General features: G+C 34.2%; 1 protein-coding gene across 5 annotated transcripts in view; it reads left to right on the top strand.

The window, feature by feature from the left end:
• Positions 1 to 23411, top strand: part of Kcnt2 (potassium sodium-activated channel subfamily T member 2) — a 258356-nt gene that overhangs the window by 162500 nt on the left and 72445 nt on the right. For all 5 annotated transcript variants that reach the window (XM_059280315.1, XM_059280313.1, XM_059280314.1 and 2 more), the window contains 5 exons: positions 1457 to 1686; positions 5630 to 5843; positions 8625 to 8730; positions 12265 to 12437; positions 22834 to 22968. In XM_059280315.1, coding sequence (XP_059136298.1) covers positions 1457 to 1686; positions 5630 to 5843; positions 8625 to 8730; positions 12265 to 12437; positions 22834 to 22968 — 858 coding nt within the window. The remainder of the gene's footprint in view (positions 1 to 1456; positions 1687 to 5629; positions 5844 to 8624; positions 8731 to 12264; positions 12438 to 22833; positions 22969 to 23411) is intronic.

The raw sequence follows: 23411 nt of genomic DNA, 5'->3' as shown, positions 1-23411 counted from the left end.
AGTCTGGGTATCATGTATCTTAAGCTAACTTCAAACTCACTGTGTGGACAAACATAATCTTGGTTACTTATTTTCCACTTTCACTTCTGAAATAACACATAATTATCTAAAAAATAAATAAACATTAATTTGATTATAGCCCTTCCATTGTCCAAAAGGAATTATACATTCTAGTTTAGCCAGGGGAATTTTTTTCTTCTCCTTTTTTGACAAAATTAATTTCATAAGGAACAAAAATGTATATCAAAAATTATCTATATAAAAATGTTTAAGTGGAATCTCTTTGTGCACTTTATAACAATATATTCCACTTAACTAATATATAATGTATTCAAATTTTATTCTCAATGATTCTATTTATGCATACTTTACTACTAAATACATTTTAAATCTGACTTACTCACTTACTCTGCGTGGGTTTACGATGAATTTTGAAAGTTAGAACATTACTAAAGGAGGGGCTGGAGAGATGGCTCAGCAGTTAAGAGCAATGACTGCTCTTCCAGAGGACCCAGGTTCAATTCCAGCACCCACATGGCCACTCACAAGTGTCCATAGCTCCAAGATCTGACACCCTCACACAGACATACATGCAGACAAAACGCCAAAGCACATAAAATAAAATATATAAATTATAAGAAAGAACATTACCAAAGAACAATAAGAAATATTTTAATACAATATTACTCTCAACATTTTTAATTTCTCCTACTGAACATGTGCAACCATTAAAGACTATTTTAAATGTTTCTTTTTAAAGCTGAATGTATGAGACGTGGTAGAAGTCATAGCAAGGGTGATTCAGACTCATCACTTTCTTTTCACATGACATTTCATGGGAGTCTCCCTTATGCCAATAGATTATAAATATTTTGAGCAAGGTAAGAAATATTGTTCAGCCAGCTGGTGGTAACACATGCCTTTAATCCCAGAATTGGGAGGCAGAGGCAGGTGAATCTCTGTGAGTTGAGTTCAAGGCTAGCCTGGTCTACAAAGTGAGTTCCAGGACAGCCAGGACTGTTACACAGAGAAACCCTGTCTCAAAAAATTCAAAAAAAAGTTAAAAAAAGAAATATTGTTCATAATTTTGACATTAGTAGTTATCTTAAAAATATAAAACACTATTACCACTACTTTATGACCAGAAGTCTAATATTTTACATTGTCCTATACTTTGTCATTCATATATATATGTATATATATATATATATATACATATATATGGCATAATGCTTATGACAAATTAAATTTAATTGATTTTTTTCCTTTGAAAATTAGATTATTAAATGCTAGAATCCTCTCACGCTTCCTAATTCTATTATTTGATGTTCTTATTTTGTTCTGTTTGCTTATAGTAGATCAACTTTCTTGCAAATGTAAGCAATTAAAAGAACAAAAAGTTAAATCTTTTCCAAATTGTAATTCTTAAACTCTTATATTCTTCTTTTAAATTAAGGTTTGGTGTCTGCTTGATTGGTGTTAGGAGGGAGGATAATAAAAACATTTTGCTGAATCCAGGTCCTCGATACATTATGAATGCCTCAGACATATGTTTTTATATTAATATTACCAAAGAAGAAAATTCAGCATTTAAGAACCAAGACCAGCAGAGAAAAAGCAATGTGTCAAGGTCATTTTATCATGGGCCTTCCAGATTACCTGTCCACAGCATCATTGCCAGCATGGGTCAGTACATACTCGCTGGAATTACCTTTGGTGTTTTGTTTTGTTTTTTTAATAAAAAATACACATCTAGATTACTAAAGATTCATAGTCAGGTTCAAAACTTGTTTCTGTATATTATAAACCATGTATGATCACATAATATAGATCAAAATTCTAAACTGTTGATGTAAGAACAATGCAAGATTACCAAAAAAGTATTCAATAATTACTTTCTGTTTCTGATTTTAAGTGCTTGCCTTGTATGTTTTTCTTTTTAATTATCTATACAATAGTCGGTTGGGAGTATTTCCAATGTTTTCTGTTCTTTCAAAACTTACTCACTCCATCTTACTCTCATCATTTATTTTGGCATTTATGACACAAAAAAATGAAACAATAAACATCCAGTTAAAATGAAATTCATTAAAGTTTTCTACTAAACCACCTACAAACCTATAAGTGTAAAATCCCTTGTATTAAGGAATATATGCCATTCTCTTTATGTAATTCCATTGTTTTCACTGGCTCTGTAAGCCCTCTTTCTTCTCTCTTTTGGGGTATTTAACTTGAATTGGATTTATCTTTATTATTCTTAACACCATTCCTCCCATAAATCACTGCTATTTCTCCACCCTTCCATACATACCCAATATAATACATACACATATTCTATTGAGCTTCATGATTTTATTCCCCTGCAAATTCCTCAAAATGGTTGGCTTCAGATGTGGTTTCAAATTGCATGCCCCTTATATCTGTCTTTACCCCAATCTGCAGTCATAGAACTGACTTGAATTTCCAGTGGGTTCAATCCATGGCTGTGGTTAAGACTGATAACAGAAAGTCACAAAATAGTGCCAGTCACAGGCTGAATGTGTGGAATAAATGCAGTAAGCATTGTCATTAGTTGTATTGACGTCTAAATGGAAGCAAAGGTCTGAGAGATTGTGAGAAGTGGATAAAATGCTTGATTTGCAAATAAGAGAACTTGATTTTGATCTTGAGAATCTACATGAAAAAGCAGAAGATGCTAACACAGACTTGTAGTCCCAGTGCTGAAGAGGCAGAGGCAAGTAAATCCTTGGGGTCACTGTCCAGACAGCTCACCCTTATTGTTGAGCTTAACCAAGTGGGGGACCCTATCCCCAAAAGCAAGATAGAGACTCTTGAGGAACAATAATTTTGAAATCTGGCCTCCACATATGTTTATATACTTGTTAGTGCACCCACATATACTGTGTGCATGTATACATACAAATATGCACACACATTTATACACATGTGTATACACATACGCACACAAAAAAAATTAAAAAGTTAAAAAAGAGGAGAAAATATGATGACAGATAAACCTCAGTTACCTCAAGGAAGTCAGAGATACAATTGTGGGAAATTTATTGATCTGTAATTTTAAAATCCTGGATTTTTTTTCTTTTTATTCATTTGGCTCTTTGCTCTTTGTCTCTAAGGGTGCCCGCCACTCAGATTCCAAATAAATTACACGAGGCTTATTCTTTCTTGTGAATGCCCAGCCTTAGCATGACTTGTTTCTAGCCAGCTTTTCTTAAATTATTCCATATACCTTCTGCCTCTGGGCTTTTATCTGTATTTCTTCTATATACCTTTATATACCTTTCTTTCTTACTCTGTTGCTGACTGTGTAGCTTGGTGACTGGCCCCTGATGTCCTCCTCTCCTTCTTTTCTTGCTTCCCGATCTCTCTTCCCAGATTTCTCCTATTTACTCTCTCTGCCTGCTAGCCCCGCCTATCCTTTCTCCTGCCTTGCTATTTGTTATTCAGCTCTTTATTAGGCCAATCAGGTGTTTTAGACAGGCAAAGTCACACAGCTTCCCAGAGTTAAACAACTGCAACATAAAAGAATACAACACATCTTTGTATCATTAAACAAGTGTTCCACAGCATAAGCAAATGTAACACATCTTAAAATAATATTCCACAACAAGACACAAATAGTATTATGTGAAATTTGTGGCTATCATCCCAAACTCATACCCTGAAACCCCAGTGTCATAGTATATAACCTTATTGGAGATAGGAGTTTTTTTTAAGGAATAAAATTAAAATGAGATCATTAGAGTTAATATTATTTTCATGTGACTAGTGAACTGACAGAAAGATTAAATACATCATAGACACACATACAGGAAACTGATGTGAAAATATGATGGAGATGATGTCAATCATCAACCCAAGAATGACACCTGGAACAGATATATCCCTCAGCATACTCAGGAAAAAAATCTCAACAACGTGAAGACCTTTATTCTGAAACTTTATCCTTCAGAACTATGAGAAATTAATCTCTGCCATGGCATCTAGTTTATTCCAAGTTTTTATGAAAGCTTTAGCCAACTATTAAACATAGCATGAGATTCATCTAGAAACAATAGAATAGAATAAAGTTGATGAATAAATTAAATACAGTAGATCCTATAGTCTGAAGACCTATGATAAAAAAAAATGGATTTTCACAAAAGATAAAGGAAGTGGTCAGTGACAAAAATAAAGAGTTTTTCCCACCTCAAAACCACAGGTGACCTCTTTATAGTAGAGCAGAAGATCTCAGAAAGAACAAAGCATTTGTTAGAAAAAAAGATGTTGTAAGAAAGTCATGTTTTTTTTGCAGATCTAACTGCTTTTTCAGACCTCCCTGAAGGATTATAAATTTCTCATGCTCTTTCTCTGGACCCAAACTACCGGCAGATATCAGTATTGGCAGGATAACTGACAATAGACAAAACAGAGCATGCTTCTGTCAATATGTTGCCTGTGGTATGAAATATAGCAACTAGGTATTTGGAGGTGATGTACAGTCAGATCTATTGGCAAGAAGATTATGTAAATATCCCTTTGAAAATGAGAAAGTATTTAACACACAATGTTGGAGCAGTTTTCTATAAAGAAAGATATATGTATTATCTTCTAATTGAAACTAAGAGAGAGAGAGAGAGAGAGAGAGAGAGAGAGAGAGAGAGAGAGAGAGATATTGATGAGTGTATATTTTGATGGGAAGGAGTGTCTCAATTTGTTTTTGACACACACAGTCCTGAAAAGAATCCTGAGATGCCATATTTTTTTCTTGTTCTGAAGTACTACAAGGCTGCATGATCATCTATAGGGGTAAATGTAGTAGATATGCACTCATTTCTACAATTTTAAGATAACAGCATACCAGATAGCTTTCCTTTGCATCAATAAATCAGTTTTATGAAATGTAAATGCCTTAAAACCAAAACCAAACCAAAACACAACAAAAATATTTCATTCTTTCTAGAAAACCTACCTCCTTTCTCAACAGAGTTTTCTTAGGAGCTCTCCTCTGGTCTAGTTTTTAGTAACCACCATCATTATCTTTGCACATACACTGAAATGACTCAGGACTTCACAAGAGACCAAGTCTCTTAAACACCTCACTGCCTCTCATATCTCTACACTTGGATCCAAACTCACATCACCTGAAACTACATCCATAACAAATAATTTTCGTGAGGCAGGGTCTTGTTGGGTAGCTTTGAAACTCACTAGGCAGATAAGATTGCCCTTGAACTCACAGATAGCAACATGCATATGCCTCCTGACTGCTGGAGTTAAAGGTGTGTTACTGTGTCTGGCTGACCCCAAATATAAGTTATGATATACATTTATACGTACAAGATTTCTTACCCAGTGAAATGTTTACCTGAAAGAGAACCAATTTGTATTGAGATTCAAGAGAAATTAGTCAGATAGATAGACAGACAGACAGACAAACAAACACACATACACACACACACACACACACACACACAGACACACACACACACACACACACACACACACACACACACACACAGAGCCACCCCTTAGCAATGTGATTGCATTACATTCAACTTCACCACCAAGTAATAATTATGTCACAGGTAGTAGAAACTTCCTAATGGATTTTCATGTTTCATTGTTTTAGGTACTGTGGCTATAGACTTGCAAGACACAAGCTGTAGGGCAGCAAGTGGCCCTACCCTAGCTCTTCCTTCAGAAGGAAGCAAAGAATTAAGAAGACCTAGTATTGCTCCTGTTTTAGAGGTTGCAGATGCATCATCAATTCAGACATGTGATCTTCTAAGTGACCAATCAGAAGATGAAACTACACCAGATGAAGAAACTTCTTCAAATTTAGAGTAGGTTTGATTTTCTAAGGAATTTTTGTTGTTTGTTTGTTTGTTTTGGGGGGGGTTGCTGACACTTTTTAATTTAATTTTTTGAGAATATCCTACATAGATACATTATTTACACAATTTCCATTTCCTTCACCCTCCAACTCTACCCATGCACTCGCATTTCCCTCTCAAATTTATGACCTCTTCATTAATAATTATTTTTACATATATAAACATGTATATATGAACATTATATATATACACATATATAAGCATTCTGTGGATTCTACTTAGTGTTGTTTATAAATCCATGTGCTTATGACTGACCACTTGGGATTGGATAACCCATCGGGTGGTTCATTCTTGGAGAAGACTCATTCTCATGCCATTAACTGCCTACTGTTCTTCATCTAGTGGTGGGACTTAAGTCTTCTAGAGCCTTAAAATTATGGAAGGGGATAATGTTTTTTCCTTCTGGATAGCCTAGAATCATCACTCCATGGTTCTACTGAAACACCCTTCTATTAAGCATTTTCTCACCACAGAGTATTATAAAACATCAATTTTCTGCCTTCAATGTATTCTTCCAGCCCGTTTTTTTCTAAATTATCTTTTATGCTTAATGGGAAAATATACAATTTTGTTTCTGTATAATATAAATTGCATTTTCAAATTTACATTTCATTCTTCTGCCCTTTTATCTTTAATTTCTTTTATTCACATCTATTTTGAAGTTTGCAATAGTGACTTCACTCACTGTTGTGACAAAATCTAAAGCAGCCTGAGGACAGAAATGCTTATTTTGGATCACAGTTTGAGATTACATTTGATCGTGACAGAAAAGGCACAAAATGGCTTGTCACATTGCACACTCAGGTAGAAGGGAGAGACTGGGTGGAATGCTGGTGCCCAACCAACATTCTCCTTTTGGTTTAAATGTAGGACTCGGCTCCTAAGATGTGGGCCACATCAGTTAGACTTTGTTGGAATCATCTTCATCTATAAATATATTTCCTAGGTTATTTGAAAGCCTGTCAAATTGACAAGCAGGATTAACCATCATGAAGTTCAAAAATTTATCCAATGACATATTCAAATAAAGTATTTTCTCATTTCACTCTTTAGTATTCATTTTTTTAAATTTGGAAGCTAGACATAATTTAAATTTACAAATGCAAGACATATCCATCTTTTATTAAGTTTCTACTCTCTATCTACGTGTATAATAGTCATCCCATTTAAGCTTATCCTAGATGTTTACATGTGTTATCCTCTGCATTATATTACCATAGGAAAGCTGAAAGAACAGGAGTCTATATATTGACCTGTTCTCTCAAAAGATTTATTTGCCATCCCAGATTCATCTTATAATCCTTGTTTGCAAATAAGCAGTCTGACTTCAATTTCTCTATCTGTAAATCATGTATGATTGCCCCCTCATTGCATTATGCAAAGCCTAATTGAAATGATGAGGGAAAAACGTATTGTGCTAAGCAACCAACGGCATTAGTCATTACAAGTATTGTCACTGGTACTAGCGGTATCAGGCCAGTCATTGCTGATCATGTCTCACAGTAGAGTTCATATAAATTCATTCAGTACTTTATTGAACTAAAACTGAGCTGTCATTGAAACTCAGAAAAAATAACTTTAAATCCACAATTTGTGTTTGTTTCAGAAAATGTCAATATGCTTGTAGACAAAATCTTGTCTTAAAGAATTCTGTGGTTCAAATACTCAAGTACACTTGCAGAATACAGGAGGGGAAACCAGCAGAATGGGCAACCATCCTTCTAGGAAATGATGTTTTAAAGTGTGAATGAAACTCTTTTTTAGATTTCTAAACCATGGAGGTGTAAAAATGAGTGTTTTATAAGAAAATCAAAGAGATATTAAAGTAACAATGATGATTGCAGCTTCTAAATTTATAAAATGTGCACAATTTAATCTTCCAACCAATAGTGTCTAGAAAATACAACAAGGTCTTAACTTCATTGGTGTCACAGGAAAAGTTATCACAAATCAAGAGCTTCCCTTTTGGATGAGAAAATATTGCTTCAAGTACTTTCCTTTTATTTGCTAATTAACATTTATGCTTCTGCCCTTTAGAAGTTCCATGTTCCACACTGGTGTAGCCAAAATGTGCAGGTGGCTATTTTTAAAAGTCAGTAAACAAACTAAATGTCTTTGATAATATTTTAAGAACAATTCCAGGAAAAAAAATCCTGTTTTTGACTAATTAACTTACTTTTTGTCTTTTAGTTATGTGTGCATGGCTAATGAATATTGATACAGCAAAATGTTATAATGCAGTCTGCTTTAAATATGCTTTGTAAGGCATAATATTACTATTTGTTAAGGATACATGTTTATGTCTCCAAGGATGAGGATTGAGAAATGTTTTCTAGAAAGAAAGAACTGTCCCGTATTTATGTTTCTTGTTGCAGTTACCCATTTCTCTAGGTGAATTAAAGACAAATGCCCCATTACTGAGTTCAACCTGAGTGTTAATGACTGTGGTCCAATGATGCTGATTTCACGAGTGGAAAATTCAAACTTCATGTAATTTTTACATGGCAAGAAATATTTTTTTGCTATTTAAAAATATAGGTCTCAAAATTTTATTATGAGTCGTATTTCATCATAATTTGCCTCCCTTTTCCTAAACTGTGTGATTTTCATAATATGATGGAAGCATGGCTTTACTGATTCTAACAAGATCAAGCAGTAGGTAAGGGTCACATCTGAGGGTTCCGGCTTTCCTTGACACCTCCAGGACTAACGTCTTCTATTGCTTTCCAGATATGCCAAGGGCTACCCTCCTTACTCTCCATACATAGGAAGTTCACCTACTTTTTGTCACCTACTTCAAGAAAAAGTACCCTTCTGCTGCTTAAGATTAGACAAGGTAATGGTTTCCTATTGATGTGATTGCCACCAATAATAAAATTAGAGCATGAGCTATTGAACATATTTAAATAATTTTATATTATTTGACTAAAACACATTGAAAGTGTATTAATTAACATATAAACTCCATTATATAAAATGGTTAATTTTACTTTTTATCCTCACTAAAAAAATGCCACAAATGTTTTATCCTTCTACTTAATTAGCCAATTTAGTTATGTTTTTTAAAAGGGAAGACAGAGGCACAAAACTCTTAAACCACTTTTTGGTTATTATTTAATTACAATTTGTGGTTGGTAGCATATTAAATCTATATTTTAAAAAATAATTTCTTGACTAAATGAGAAAAGTACATTTACGAGTAGACTGAAGCTGATCTACGTGTCTTGCCTCATATCTCCTTCCCACATTTTTATGTAGTTCTCTCTCTTCCTGCCTGAATCATTTAAAGAATTTACTCAGGACAGAACAGTCTGAGAATGTGAACATTTTTGTCCTTTTCTTTCATTTTATGCTCCTGAGTAATGAGGAAACAGGTTAAAGTGAAACATTGCACACCCTAAAGAGATTCAAGCATGCCCTGAATCTTAAACAAGGATTTTTTCATTTGTTCTTTATTTGGGGTTAAAATTATAATGCCAGTACCTTTCATAGCCTGTACAACTTAAGAAAATCACTTCACACATAAAAGTTCAGCTCTCTTATCTGTAAAATGAACATAATTTTAATGCTATGAACTCCACAGTGCTCTTAGAAGGGTTATGTTAGTCAGTATACTTAAGTTAAGGCAGTTAATTATTAAGTCCGGTTTCCATAAATTTTGTTAATATTCTTGCTGTTTTCTTTGTTACAAATGTTGTCTGTTGCTGCTCTTGAAGAATATTGAAAGAATATTTGTAAGCTCCAAACTTTATCTATCTGAAGTTTGTCAGTGCATCTTTCTCTTGCCCCTAAGTATCCCATGTAGTTCCATTCTCATCGGGAATTCTATTTTTCAGGGCCTTATTAGTTTGATGTCCTTTTTTTTTTTGAAGCATTTTATATTACTGGTCAACTCTTTTGTGTTGCTAAGTTAATGGATGTCAACAGTGTTATTCACCTGCATTGACTCCTTCCACGGCTACATTTTCCTGAGCCATGTTCTTTTCAAGTACAGTATTTTGAACTTTTCCTTCAATAAGATTCTTAGCATATATTTTAAGGACTGTGATGCCTGGACTCATTATTGGTGGAACTACTTCTTATTAAAAAAAATATAGTTATGGAGGTGGCAAGGGGGATCAGGAAACCAAAAGAGTAAAAGTGAATTATCACCAAGCAACTGATCTAATTCTCGCTGTAAGGCTCAGCTCTTGAGGAAGAAGATTAGGGGCCCAGTAGAGGATCTTTAAAAGCAGTTTATTAACAGTGTTCTGCTCCATTAATAAAGGAAAATTATGTAGTTTTATTGATTCATGGCTATAGAGGAGATTATTGGATATTTGAGTAATGTCAGGCTGGTATAATAGGGTCTGCTCTGAAAATTGAAGTTTACTTTGGGATTATGGGATGGCATTAATCACTTGGCTCCACTGTGTCTTGAAGTGTGTGGATTGGGATGACATTATCATTCTGTCCCAGTGTCAATTGACTGTTCTGGCCAAGGTATTTCAACATTACCTTCGCATTGCCTCCTTGGATTTTCTTAATGACTATGTCCCTTCCATGTCTTCATAAGCCATATAGTTCTCTTACCTTGTGATATTTCATGCGTATTGCAGTTCTAATTGTTCTAAGCCTTCACCATCAGTATTCTCCAACCCCTTTCTTAGTGACCCTATTTATTTCTTTGTATGGCTGTAGATCTTGATTATCAGAACTAAAAAATTTTCGAACCGCCATCCTATGGAGACTTGATTTGCCCATGTCCTTTACTGTTCTCTTTCTTTAGATATTTTTCTCCTGCTTTCCTAAATCATTTTCCTATGGCCTCACTTTCAGCTGTTGAAATTTCTGCGAGTTCTATCAGGTGGTTCACAAAGTTTCTCATTATGTCTTTCTTTTTACCTTTATCCTGGAAGGATAGTTTGCTTGGTTTCCAACTCTACAATAGTTTCTTTCTCCCATGCCTCTGTCCTTCTGACTACTGTAAATAGCCATCAATCTCATTGCTATCGATTGCAGCTAATCACTCTTTTTCCAGGGCTGATTAATATCCTGTAATCTTGGCTGTTCTATGCTTTCATAATAATGTATAGGACTACGCAACTTTGACTATTCATTTGGATTAAGGTTCACTGACTTTTGGGTGTTTTGTGACTTGGTCACTTCTAGAAAATCCTCAATTAATGTTTATTTGAATAAGGTTTCTGATTTCTATTTCAGTTTCTGGCTTTTATTTTTTTCCTGTGTTTTCCATTTGGGATGATATTTCATCTCTGTTCTGCAGTTGATAAATTATTTGATTTTTTTTCACTATTGGAATTTGAGCTTGGTATTTCATACATGCTCAGAATGAGCTATACCACTGACCTATATCTTCAGCTTTGTATTAACTTTTGGGTTACATTGCTCAGCTTGAAAGGATATAACACATTTAAACAACTATCTTGGATATTAAATAGGATTTTGATAATTCTTTAAGTGCTTTTTTCTTATTTCTTTAAACATATTGCACATTATTTTGTGACTCTCATAACATCCAAATCTGTAGTCTTCATAGATTTAATTGTTTCTATCATTTTTCACACATGGTGCTTCATTTCCACCAATTAAAAAATAATTTTATTATAGAATAATGGCATGGATACTTCATAGGTAAGGAACACACAGAGAACTAACTAATATCAATCCAGATAAATAAAAAGAAGTTTGTGTAGAGGTGTATAATAATGAAGAAAAACTGCCAAAGCTGCTAAGTATACAGATAATTTAGCTTGAAAACAGTCTTGATTTAGTAATGTTAATTAGTTTCTTCTGAGTCTGATCTCTCAGCAACTGAGTCAGTTTTTCCAACAACTTAGTGCTCACTGCCGCTCTTGTGATGAGTTCTGATCAAGTGTTGTGCTTTGTTTCTTGTGTATTGCTTTTTACACTTTAGTCCTTCTATGCACTTCAACAGCTCACTTTTCTTCTTGTATTGCTTTTCTGTTTTATTTTCTTTTCTAATTGCATGACTTTAGGTACCTAGGAATGGGAATATCCCTGAGGCTTTTTAATCATAACATCAATCTATTTTGGAAATGGAAGTCACATGCCTATGCTATAGCAAAGCACACACTGAGTGGCTATACAACAGTAACTTTTAACTTGCCATGCAGCCTGTACACACACAGTCCTCTTTCAGAATCACGTTGTACACTTCCCTCTCCTTTGCATTATTCATCACACGTTTATTTCCTACATCAGGTTGGAGAACTAGGCAACGACAAATGTAACTATGTTCCAATCTGTTAGAAAATTAGTTAGATCAATTTTACATATCCTAAATTCTTTGACCAAATTTTATTGGAGTATAAAAATGGCATTTCTTTGTATAATTTTTCTTCTCTAGAGTTGCCAGCATAACTACTATGAGGACGCAAAAGCCTATGGATTCAAAAATAAACTAATTATAGTTGCAGCTGAAACAGCTGGAAATGGATTATATAATTTTATTGTACCTCTCAGGGCATATTATAGACCAAAGAAAGAATTAAATCCCATAGTTCTGCTATTGGATAACCCGTAAGTATATTTTAAGATACACAAACAGACAGAACTTTTAATTTTACTGTACATTAAAATAATTTACTGATACTACTTTAAATCAGATACATTATGGTGCAGAATTCATTGGGAGATAGAGTATATGCTATGGTGCAAAACACTATTGATCATGGTCATGTTTTACCAATACTACTTAAATGTCATTGCAATGGAGACTTTTATTTGAAATTAATATGCAAATGGTCATCTACTCATAGGACTGGTGGGAAGAAGCCACTGAAATCCCTATCGCCAATTTCCTCTATTTAAACAACAAGCCTGGAAGATGCCTGCCAAAACTGTACAGTTTTGTTCTTTAACCACTTATAATCAGAGAAGCATTTATTGATCTGCTTTTATGTGTTACACCATGGAATATCATTGTGGGTTTTACTTATGCTAATGTTCACATACAATAACAAAAAACAAGTTGTGCTGTATCGCATGTGTATGTCTGGAAAATTTTAGAATGACTTACTCTGTTAAATATGACCACTTAAGCAGTTTGAAAAATCTTACAGATGAGTACATAGGTCCCTAAATAAAATGGTCAAAGTCATTTTATTTTAAAGTTACAGTGCCCTTCACTGTAACTATAAATAAATTGGTTGTCATAAGCACAGTGTTAGAAGATATTAAAGTATATGGGAAAAAAAACCAAAAACAGAAACAGGAGCATGACAATCAGCATGTAGGATAGCCTTAACAATAGAAGGATTGTCAAGCTCCTCCCCAGTATTTTCAATACATTCTGAATCCTGGAAGTTCTGCATAGGGAAGCTGCAGGGCCTCCAAGTTGGTAATACAGACACTTCAGTTAACTAAGTAAAGTGCTCAGTTTGTGGTTGTTTTTCTATAGCTTGCCCTCATAACACTACAAACAGAATTTAAAATGGGCATTTCAGACTGTCATAGTGTCCTCATTTTGAATGAATAGGTCAAGCTGACTCAGTTAAAGCCCCCAGTTATAGAAATAAAGAAGGAAGAACCTTCAAAAGAAAGAAGTAGGACTGTGTTTAGAATATCCTCTGGCAGTGGTCTGATCTGTCCTCTTCCTCGTGTTATTTCAATATAAAATTTGGGTTTCTGATACATAACTCTTCCCTAACCTCCCTAAAAATATGCATTTTCTCCAAATTTAGGGCCGATGTTCTTCTTAGGGAAGAGAGGTATACTCCTCATTTTCAGTCTCCAGTCTTATGAAGTAATCTTGACTCAGCCTTTTATTCCCCTTTATCTCATTATCTTATCAAACATGGTCCCAGCCATCCCACACTATTTGATTTTGAATACAAAGTCATTACCATTTCTGGTTCCTAGAGTATCGGTTCATTCATCAGGGTTATATAGTTCTGTGGTTCTTTGTACAGCCTTACTTCCTGAAGGTGACTAATCACACAAAATATCTGAAAACTCCCTTCTCTGGATTATTGACAGGTCACTATTTCTTTTTAAGTTCACGATTTCTGTATGCATATGGCCTTTCAGGACTATCTTCCCTGAATGAAACCATGGAGATTAATTTAGAAAGCTGATGTGCTCATAGTTTGTAACAGTAGTGAATGTTGAGTATCATTATGAGTCATCATATTTGACATTTTAATTTTTTATGTTTATATATTCATATTACATAGAAATCATCCCACCAGAGAGATGTACTCAGGGATTTGGGAGTCTTAATGCTTGTTTTTAATTGAAACATTTGAATAAACTTTTGTTGTCAATGACATGAAGCAGAGCTAAAGATGTAACGACATTCAGGTAAAGTTCCCATGGTCAATTCTAGAATTAGGCCCAGCTCTGCCACGACTAATGCATTGTTCTTTCCTCTGTATTTTACCCAACTTATAGGCTTTGTTACAGATGTATGAACAGTATACATTGTTTTCAGTTAGTTTTATAGGCCACAATTCAGATTAACTTCTGATACTTATCCATTGAAAATATATCACCTTTACCAATTGTTGACAGTTTGGATTATAAATTTCCACATGGTGCTGTTGTTTGTGGATTTCTGCTGAGCGTAATTTTAAGTTTAACATGGTTATTTTATTAATATACATTAAATATTATGATTATTTCAATTTATTTACTAAATTCCAAGGACATAATATAAAACCTGAGCTTCCTGTGTATGTCTCAAAAGTGACATGGAATATTTTTACTCATCTACGTTCCTTTGATGAAGAACGAGAAATCACAAACTGAACTGACGCTCCCGGGAACTCTATGCAATCTTTTCTCCCCTTTTGAAACAATGAAACACCTGTTGCTCTGAAATGACTTCTGCTCTTCATTTACTGTACCAAATTACATAAATGATGCCTTTCTCCCTAAAATAGATCCAAACTCCAATAACTTTTACAATCATGATCCTTTTTTAATTTTGAGGATTTGAGCAAGTTTACATGAGCAGTGGTGAAGCTAATATTGAGTGAATGACTATGGAAATAAATTAATCAAAAAGGCAAAATTTGACTATGGAGATTAATTAATCAAAAAGACAAAATTAATTCCATATAAAATACAAAAGTGCCATAAATATGAAATATTAAAATGTAAATCCAGTTAATCATCTCAACACATTGTAGTATGGAATAGATGTGCAGAATACTTCCAAATAGAAAAACTTGCACATTTCAATGGTTATCAAATGAGAGCCTAGCATATTGAAATCATCTTTTTCTGTCGCCCTGCGGAACAACTCTGACCTGTCCACAGTTCATCAGAGTGACATCACTTCTCCTTGGCATGTAGTGCTGGAAAGATTCCAAATATTTTTATTATAGCCACTACCATAAAGGTCATCCAGCTGAAATCTAGTAGGCAGTCAAAGTTAGACAAAAAAGGGCCAGATCAGACAAATTTGGGTGCATTCAGGGTGGTATGAGGTAGCCAGGCAGTGGTGTTACACACCTTTAATCCCAGAACTTGGGAGGCAGAGGCAGGCAGATCTTTCTGAGAATGAGACCAGCCTGGTCTACAATGTGAGTTCAAGGACAGTCAGGACTACACAGAGAAACCTTTTCTTGAAAAACCAAAATAAAAAGATGTTCCAGATCCATGTTGGTGCCCTTAATTTTTACACGGATTGTTTATTAAATCAACCAACATCTTTTCGTATACTACCTAAACACTTCATCTTTTTACAAACTATTGCTAAAATATATGATAAATCACCCACCCTTATCCTATAGAAATGTACGCTTTTGATTCAAGCAGACAAGATGAGATCTAAGATTAACATCTAGAGCAGCCTGGACCATATTTATTCTTGTGGCCTCATCTCATTTTTTCCTTTAATTTGAAAATGGTAAGAAAATTTTAATTATTCCCAGACTTAGACAATATAGGTAGCATACTAGGACAAGATCTGACATACGTGACAGCCCAGACATTCTAGATCTTCTATTAAAAAAATTAACATTGTTACTAATTAAATTAATGAAAGGTCTTATGTAAAAACCCAATTGATAAGAAAACACAGTCTGGAGATATATTTCAGTGGAAGAATGCTTTCCTAGCATGTGAGAGACCCTAGCTTTGAACACTAGCAACACATACACATGCACACACACATGAACACACACCACATACACACACACATACACGAACACATACACATTGATATTAAGCACTTGCAACTAATCTTAATATTTTTAAAAATTATAGGTGTACAAATGTTTTGCCTGAATGTATTTCTGTGCAATGCTTGCCTGACTGGAGCCTACAAAGGGGAGAAAATGGGGTTTGAGCCCCTGGAATTAGAGTTGCGAGCTGCCATACGGGTACTGGGAATCATTCAGGTCCTCTGCTAGAGCAAGCAGTATTTTTAACTGCTGAGCTGTCTTTACAGCTCCTGATCAAACAATTTAAAAAATAAATCAACTACCTAAAAGTATAGTTGTCAAATATTGATGAAATAAAACTTCACTCATAAAAATATGTTACTTTCTTTCCTGGAAGTTGAGGTGGAAATATTGTGTGTATTAATTGAATTTGATAGAAAAGGTGCTCTTGAGTTTTACAAATTGGTAAAATTTATGAACCTTTTCACTGTCTGGCAATGTTGAGCTGCATAGAGTTTCAATATACAAACTGTTGTCGTATGAAGTTTATGAAGATATGAGTCTTTATATTGAGAGTGTTCCTAGTAGACTGTACAGTTAGGGCTGCCATCAGCTAATGTGTGTATTTACTTCTACTTATTAACATTGGCTGCTTTGTGTAATTTTTGACATTTTATTTCATGTATAACTGGTTAATTAGTCTCTTTTGTTTGGTTTTTGTCTATGAATTTATTCTGATCTACATCTATTTCCTTGACTATTTTATTATTGTCTTTTAGACTAAAAAAAATCTAAAATATTTCTTTAAGAGTAAAAATCTTGGTTTATCTATTTTGTATAAGTAACAAGTTTTTCATTTCTTTTCATATGGATAGATTTTTATGAAATTTATAGATAAGTCACTTGATCCTTTTCACTGTTTTTCTTAGATGTCACCTGTAATAGAACAGATAGGCTTCTCTATTTGGCAGCCAGAAAAAAAATTCACCCATTTTATTTTGTTTTATTAATAATTTTCTTATATATTAAACTTTTCATTGTACTTTGGCGACATACCATAAAATATAGACAAGGGACATACTTGTAATGAATGTTTTATGTGCTTGTTTATTTTCTTAATAATAATGCTTCTCAATGTAAAGTTATTCTTGCCAATTCACTGTCTCCCAATGAGTAGAAAAATTGGCCATTATGTGTTATTCAATTACTAAGTAGCTGACTGTTGTAACTACTGTTGTCAACACAGATAAGTGAACAGTTACAAAGTACAATATGAATGAAAAATTGTTTTATGTATATATATATATATTTCTAGTTTCTTTTAAATCATAGAGAAGTCTTTAAAGTTGGTATGTTTCATCAAAAATATGTATTTACAAAATTTTAGGATACTTGATTTTCCCATGATGTAGCTGAAATCACATGAAGATGAATAGTTTAATCCCTATTTAAAGGCAAGTTCTAAGAATTTTGAACAATTTCTGGCTCATTATAAATACATGTTGTAAATACATCATAAACAAAATTCATGAGTTTTCTTTAAAATGCCTTTCTTCTAACAATTAAAGTTTGCCATCTCTACCAGTCAAAGAAGGGAGAAAAATCTATGAAAGTCTCATCTTGAATTTTATATCTCACATCATGGCAGCAATAGCATAAAGACTTATTTGCCCCTAGTGACCTGAGTACACTTTACTACTCAGAAAAATTGAAGTCTCTTATTCAATTTAATGATTCAATTATACAATAGTTCAGAAAAGCATAGACTAGAGACCTAGTGGGAAAAATTGCCCAAAGAGATAATGTAAATAAATTGAAATGATCTAAACCTAAAAGAAGATGGCAGATTACAATAGATATTATTATAACACATGTACAGATATACAATTAATAATTAAGAATGGTACTTTAAAAGCCAGAAACAAAAAGGTTAGTAATGTAAAATTAGCCTGAAAGATACAAGCAAAAATATTTTTCGGACCCCAACCCTTGATCTTTCCCTGTCTTTGGTGCTTATGTCCATAAACATGCTTCTAAAATTGTTAAGTATATTGAGATCTTTAAAACATTGCCCTCCTAATGATGAGGAGCAACAAAGTGTCTAGAAACAGAATTGAACACTCTATCCCAAATCCCACAGATATCATATATATATATGTGATATAACATATATCACATATGTTAGAATGTTGATTGAAAACAGCACATATCAAGAGCTTTAAGGATGGTTAAATGCTGACAATAGTATCTACTCTGTGGATGCTTGGGATCTTGATAAAAACTGATGCCCCAAAACCATCTAAAGGTGCGCCTGTGGATGTTATATGTAAAATAAACCAGACATGATTACAAAAATGCTAATATAATTTATGGGTTAAATAATTCAACATTTTCAAAACTGAATTATGTAGATTAAAACAATGTAAAAGTACTGCTCCATTCAATTGTATAAATAAATTTAATGGTGGGAGCAATTTAATCAAAAATCTTAGCAGTATCGTCATTTAGAAGGTCTTATTACCATATTGAACTTTTTTTTTCTTAAGAGTTTAAAAAAATAGGAGGGAAATCAACGGGAAGAAAATAGTTAGGAAAAGAACTGATCCAACTGGGGTTCAGCACCTGGGAAATTGCAAGTACTTCCTCATTACCTTGACCTGGAATTTCCCTCCTCTCTTGTACTTGCCAAATTCCTACTTATCTGTCCACACACAAAGTATATATTACCTCTCTGTCATAGTCTCCAAGTCATCCTCCTGGGTGCACCCAGTGCTTTTGTGGGTTTTTTTTCTGAAGAATACAACATACTGCATTTTCATGATTTTGTATATGCATTTAAAATTCTACATTCCTTGTAAATTAATCGAGTGCAGTTTTTAAATATAAAAGAATACATTTCAGTGTTTATTAAATAAAATTTGCATCTGTATATGCTGAGTGAATACATACAAATTAAAAGCTATTAAGTGAATGGAACTTATTAAGTGATTTCTAAGCAAGCTTGGAGTTTGTTGTTCTTTCTTTTGCTGTCCTTAGAAATAAAGATTTCAGTTATAATGAACTTTGTCCAACAATATACATTGGGTAAGACATTAGAGTTAAAAGTGAAGTAGTGTTAATGTAACTTTATATAACACAATTTTTTCATGCATCTATGGACTTTATACTTGACACACTGAGATATGGAGCATGCCGTCCTTAGGTATATTCTTTGGACAAAACTCTCTTGATACTCAAGATTACTAATTACTCTTCAGAGGCTTTTGTAGTGCTTGAGGTCATTTGAGAAAATAAAAACCATTTGATCTTCATTGTCAAATCCTCTTCTGCACTGGGTAACTGAACTCATCGGTGAACACTAAGTCTTAATTAAGGATTTTGTAGAATTATACCATAATGTTTCTGATTTATAACTCACAGTTCTTAGTGTATCATGTGATTCATGAAAAGTGCAAGTGATATTCTTAAACAGAAGAGCCATTTAGGATGTATCTTGTCTTTGGTTTTGGAAATGCAAACTAAATGAACTTGCTTCCCTTCCCTAGCAGTGCTGACTCTGTTGTGACACTGTGTTTCATTTTGTAACCCATCTGCTACATAGGCCAGATATGCATTTTCTGGATGCAATCTGTTGGTTTCCAATGGTTTACTACATGGTGGGCTCTATTGACAAGTAGGTGACAATGTCTATGGCACATGACTAGTGTAGTGTCCTGTGGTCTGTCAAGTGCTGTGTCTTGTTCCTGCATGATGAGTGTACTTTGTCGTGTTGATACAGTAAATATGGTGACCCATGCATGCAGAGCTCATGTTCCTGTGGTGTGCATCTCCTATCATACTGCCTAAGCCGTACTTCGTTGTAGAATTGCAACAGACCTTGCTGCATGTCAAACTGGTCAGGTGCACACCATTTGCAAAGCTCTTTCAGTCTTGTGGCTCTTGCAAAAGCAGCATTTTTTTTGCAGTAATATTATTGCTAAAGTGGCATCAAATAGTACTTTAAAAGTTCCACATTGCAATGCAATGAGACCATTACCATAACTTGGAATATAAAGAGTAAAAATGTCTTGACAATGTATTCTTATTTTATAATTCATAATTATATCATTTGTTAATTGAAATATTATATAATGCATGTCATTATGTAATGCAGTAACCTAAAATATAAAACTACATAAACACTATCGTGAAACCATTAATCAGAAAATGTAAATAATCACCAGATAAACAACATGAAATACTACTGCAAAATATTAATGGTGATCAAAAAGGAAACATAGAGAATTAAATTCCCAAGGAGTAGATGAACTATGATTGATTAATTGTAGATTAATCAGTATTGAAGGTGGGTCATCATATCTATATGCACGTGTATATATGAGAGTGGGAATTATATATGGAGTGTCCCTGTATAATTCTTGTTTGCTTTATTTGAAATTTTCATGAAAAATAAATCCTATTTAGAACAAGAATACTTCCTCGCACTTACAAATTTCACACTCTAGTCCTTAGAAAAACTGAGTCACGGATTGGTGAAAAAGGTATCCCAGGTTAGGGTTTCTCTCGGATTGATTTTCATTGGCTGCCATCTGGTGGCTGAACGGGGTAAAGCAACCATGCTATCAGAAACGATACAAAATAGAGAAGCAGCAGAGAGGAGAAAGAAAGCCAGGACTCATAAAAATAAGTTCATAGCCTACTGGAAAAATCTATAATGTTAATTAGAAAAATTAAAACTTGAAGAACATAAAGATTCTATATGTTTCACTAATACCATCCCAAGCATAAGTATTATCTAATACACAATAATTCAAGGTCCTGAGTAACTACAATAGGAACTACTGTAAAGATAGAATCAACAGATGCACCTGAGAGGAGGCAGATTCAACAAACTTGGAACAGCCCACTTAGAAAAGTGTTTATCTGGCATTAGCATACGTTTTGTGAAATTGTTTATGCTTTGAATCAGTAAAACTGACTTCTTACAAGTTTCTGTTCCCCTTTTTCTATAAAATTCTAATAGAGAATTCTGATGGAGAAAAAGCTTTTGAAGGATGAAATATGAGGAAATAACTTGAAATGACTAGGTGGCTAGAAGTGAGATGACTTAGTGGTCATCATATTCTCCACAGGGGACCACAGCTTTTTCTACCTTTTTCCTGGGATGCTGTTGCTTAAACTGAGGAGTTGCATGTAAAGACAACCACATTACCACTGGCATGAGTCCCCAGTCCCTGATACTTTCTAAAACAGAGTTTAATCAATTCAAGAAGAAGTACAGTGAATACCATATATATAAAGTAAATCTAATATACTAGGGGTTTAATCTTGAAGATCATTGTATTGATCGGATATTGTGATTCTGGCCTCTTTGCTCATGGTGAATTTATCTGGAATGAAATTCTTCTTTTTTTTTCTTCACAGTTTTGGCTATAAAAATCTCTGTCACAGAAAATTGCTCCAAATTTAAGCACAGTATTTGTGCCCCCCTCCTCCCTGGATTATTCCTGGAAGTCTTAGGTTGAGGCCTTGGTAGTGCCTACCGCTGTGAGGCACATGGTCATGTGAACCAATCCTGTGCTTTAAAGACCAGTCTGGAAACTTTAATAAAGATCACTAGTGAATGGAGTTGTTCACATTTTATTTTTGCTATCTTGAATCGGGATGTCTGAGTTTGTTTTCTTATTGAAAACCCGCTGAACCCTGTAACTACTACATCCTTGTACTGGGTCAAGTTTAGTCTCACTTCATTTTGTCCTGGATTTTAGATTTGGTTTTTTCTCTCTCTCTCTTTTTTCTTTGTCTGTACAAAGCAAAGACAGTGAAACAGTTGCTCTGTTTCAGCCTCAATGGTAGACATCCTTTTCTTTAATTTACAGGGAAAATGCTAGTCAAGACATTTTACAGGGGTAGGAGTGGAAACTGACTAGAATAGGTAATAAGTACTTGTACCTTAGTTTTTCTAGTCACCCCATGCAGGCAAAGAAACTTGGGCCATTCAATCCTCTGTTCAAAACTTATTCTAGTTTATATATATATATATATATATATATATATATATACATATATATGTATGTATATGTATATGTGTATATGTATATATATATATATCCTACTCTCTTTGTAGTGTAGGAACAATCTGTAGCATATAGATCCTACATAAATAAATATAGACATTTAGCAATACTTATCATAGCCGGGGAGGTGGTGGCACACGCCTTTAATCCCAGCACTTGGGAGGCAGAGGCAGGCAGATCTCTGTGAGTTTGAGGCTAACCTGGGCTACAGAGTTCCAGGAAAGGTGCAAAGCTACACAGAGAAACCCTGTCTCAGAAAAATAAAATAAAAATAAAAATACTTATCACATACCTTTATATTTCTACATTAGCTTTACTATCTCTATTAGTAGTCTTTGCCCCTCTTACACTGTCACAAAAATCTCCTTAGAAACTTGAACCAATTGTCATGTTGTGTCCTTGAAATAGTACATTAACTGCAATAAAGAACTGTTATCATTATCATACTTTCTATTTTACTGTGTATATATAGTAAATGTTACTCAGGACAGATTCCAAACATTGGTGCTTTGGAATAGTTGGCATCTGAGGAATTCTGAATCACATATCACCAGATCATATCGCAATTATAATTCTCCTTAGTGTCTACCTGTGTTCTTTAGAAATTCAGCTATAAGGACAGCATATATTAGCCTACCAATAAGTAAATTTTGACATTAACTGCAGTATTGTGGTTTATTTAAAGCCGCCCTTTTTTCTCCCCCCCCCCCCCGTGGATTTTTATCAAAGCCTAGATGACTTGCTCAGGTGTGGAGTGACGTTTGCTGCCAACATGGTGGTTGTGGACAAAGAGAGCACCATGAGTGCAGAGGAAGACTACATGGCAGACGCCAAAACCATTGTGAACGTGCAGACCCTTTTCAGGTACGTGTCTGGAGGCCTAGCCCTGTGATCGTGCCCTTTATGTTTTCCATATGTAGAATATATGATTCTATCTGGGCGTAAGGAGTGACCATGTGACATGAAGCCTTGGGCCCTTCGTTCATTCATTTGATCATGAAGCAAATAGTATATAGCACATAATTGGAAAGTTTCAGTGTCACAGACAGCCTTGTTTCCATTTTATGAATGAGCTGTTAGATGCTCAAAGGGAATGTGGGAGCTACTGAAATAATACAGTAAAAATAGTAACTCAAATCTCAATGCTTTCACCATTCTCTCCCTGTCATCTTTATACTGTTGATAGGTTGAGTTCAGAATTCACAGGTAGTAACTGAAGTCTGAGACCCAACTGGACTGACATTTTGATCTTTGATTTTCAGGAACTTACCTTCTCTAAATCTCAGTATGTCACTTCCAAGGCTACT

This window comes from Peromyscus eremicus, chromosome 15, assembly GCF_949786415.1.
Source record: "Peromyscus eremicus chromosome 15, PerEre_H2_v1, whole genome shotgun sequence".
In the NCBI taxonomy this organism is placed as follows: domain Eukaryota; kingdom Metazoa; phylum Chordata; class Mammalia; order Rodentia; family Cricetidae; genus Peromyscus; species Peromyscus eremicus.
This window is presented reverse-complemented; position numbering and strand designations above follow the sequence as displayed.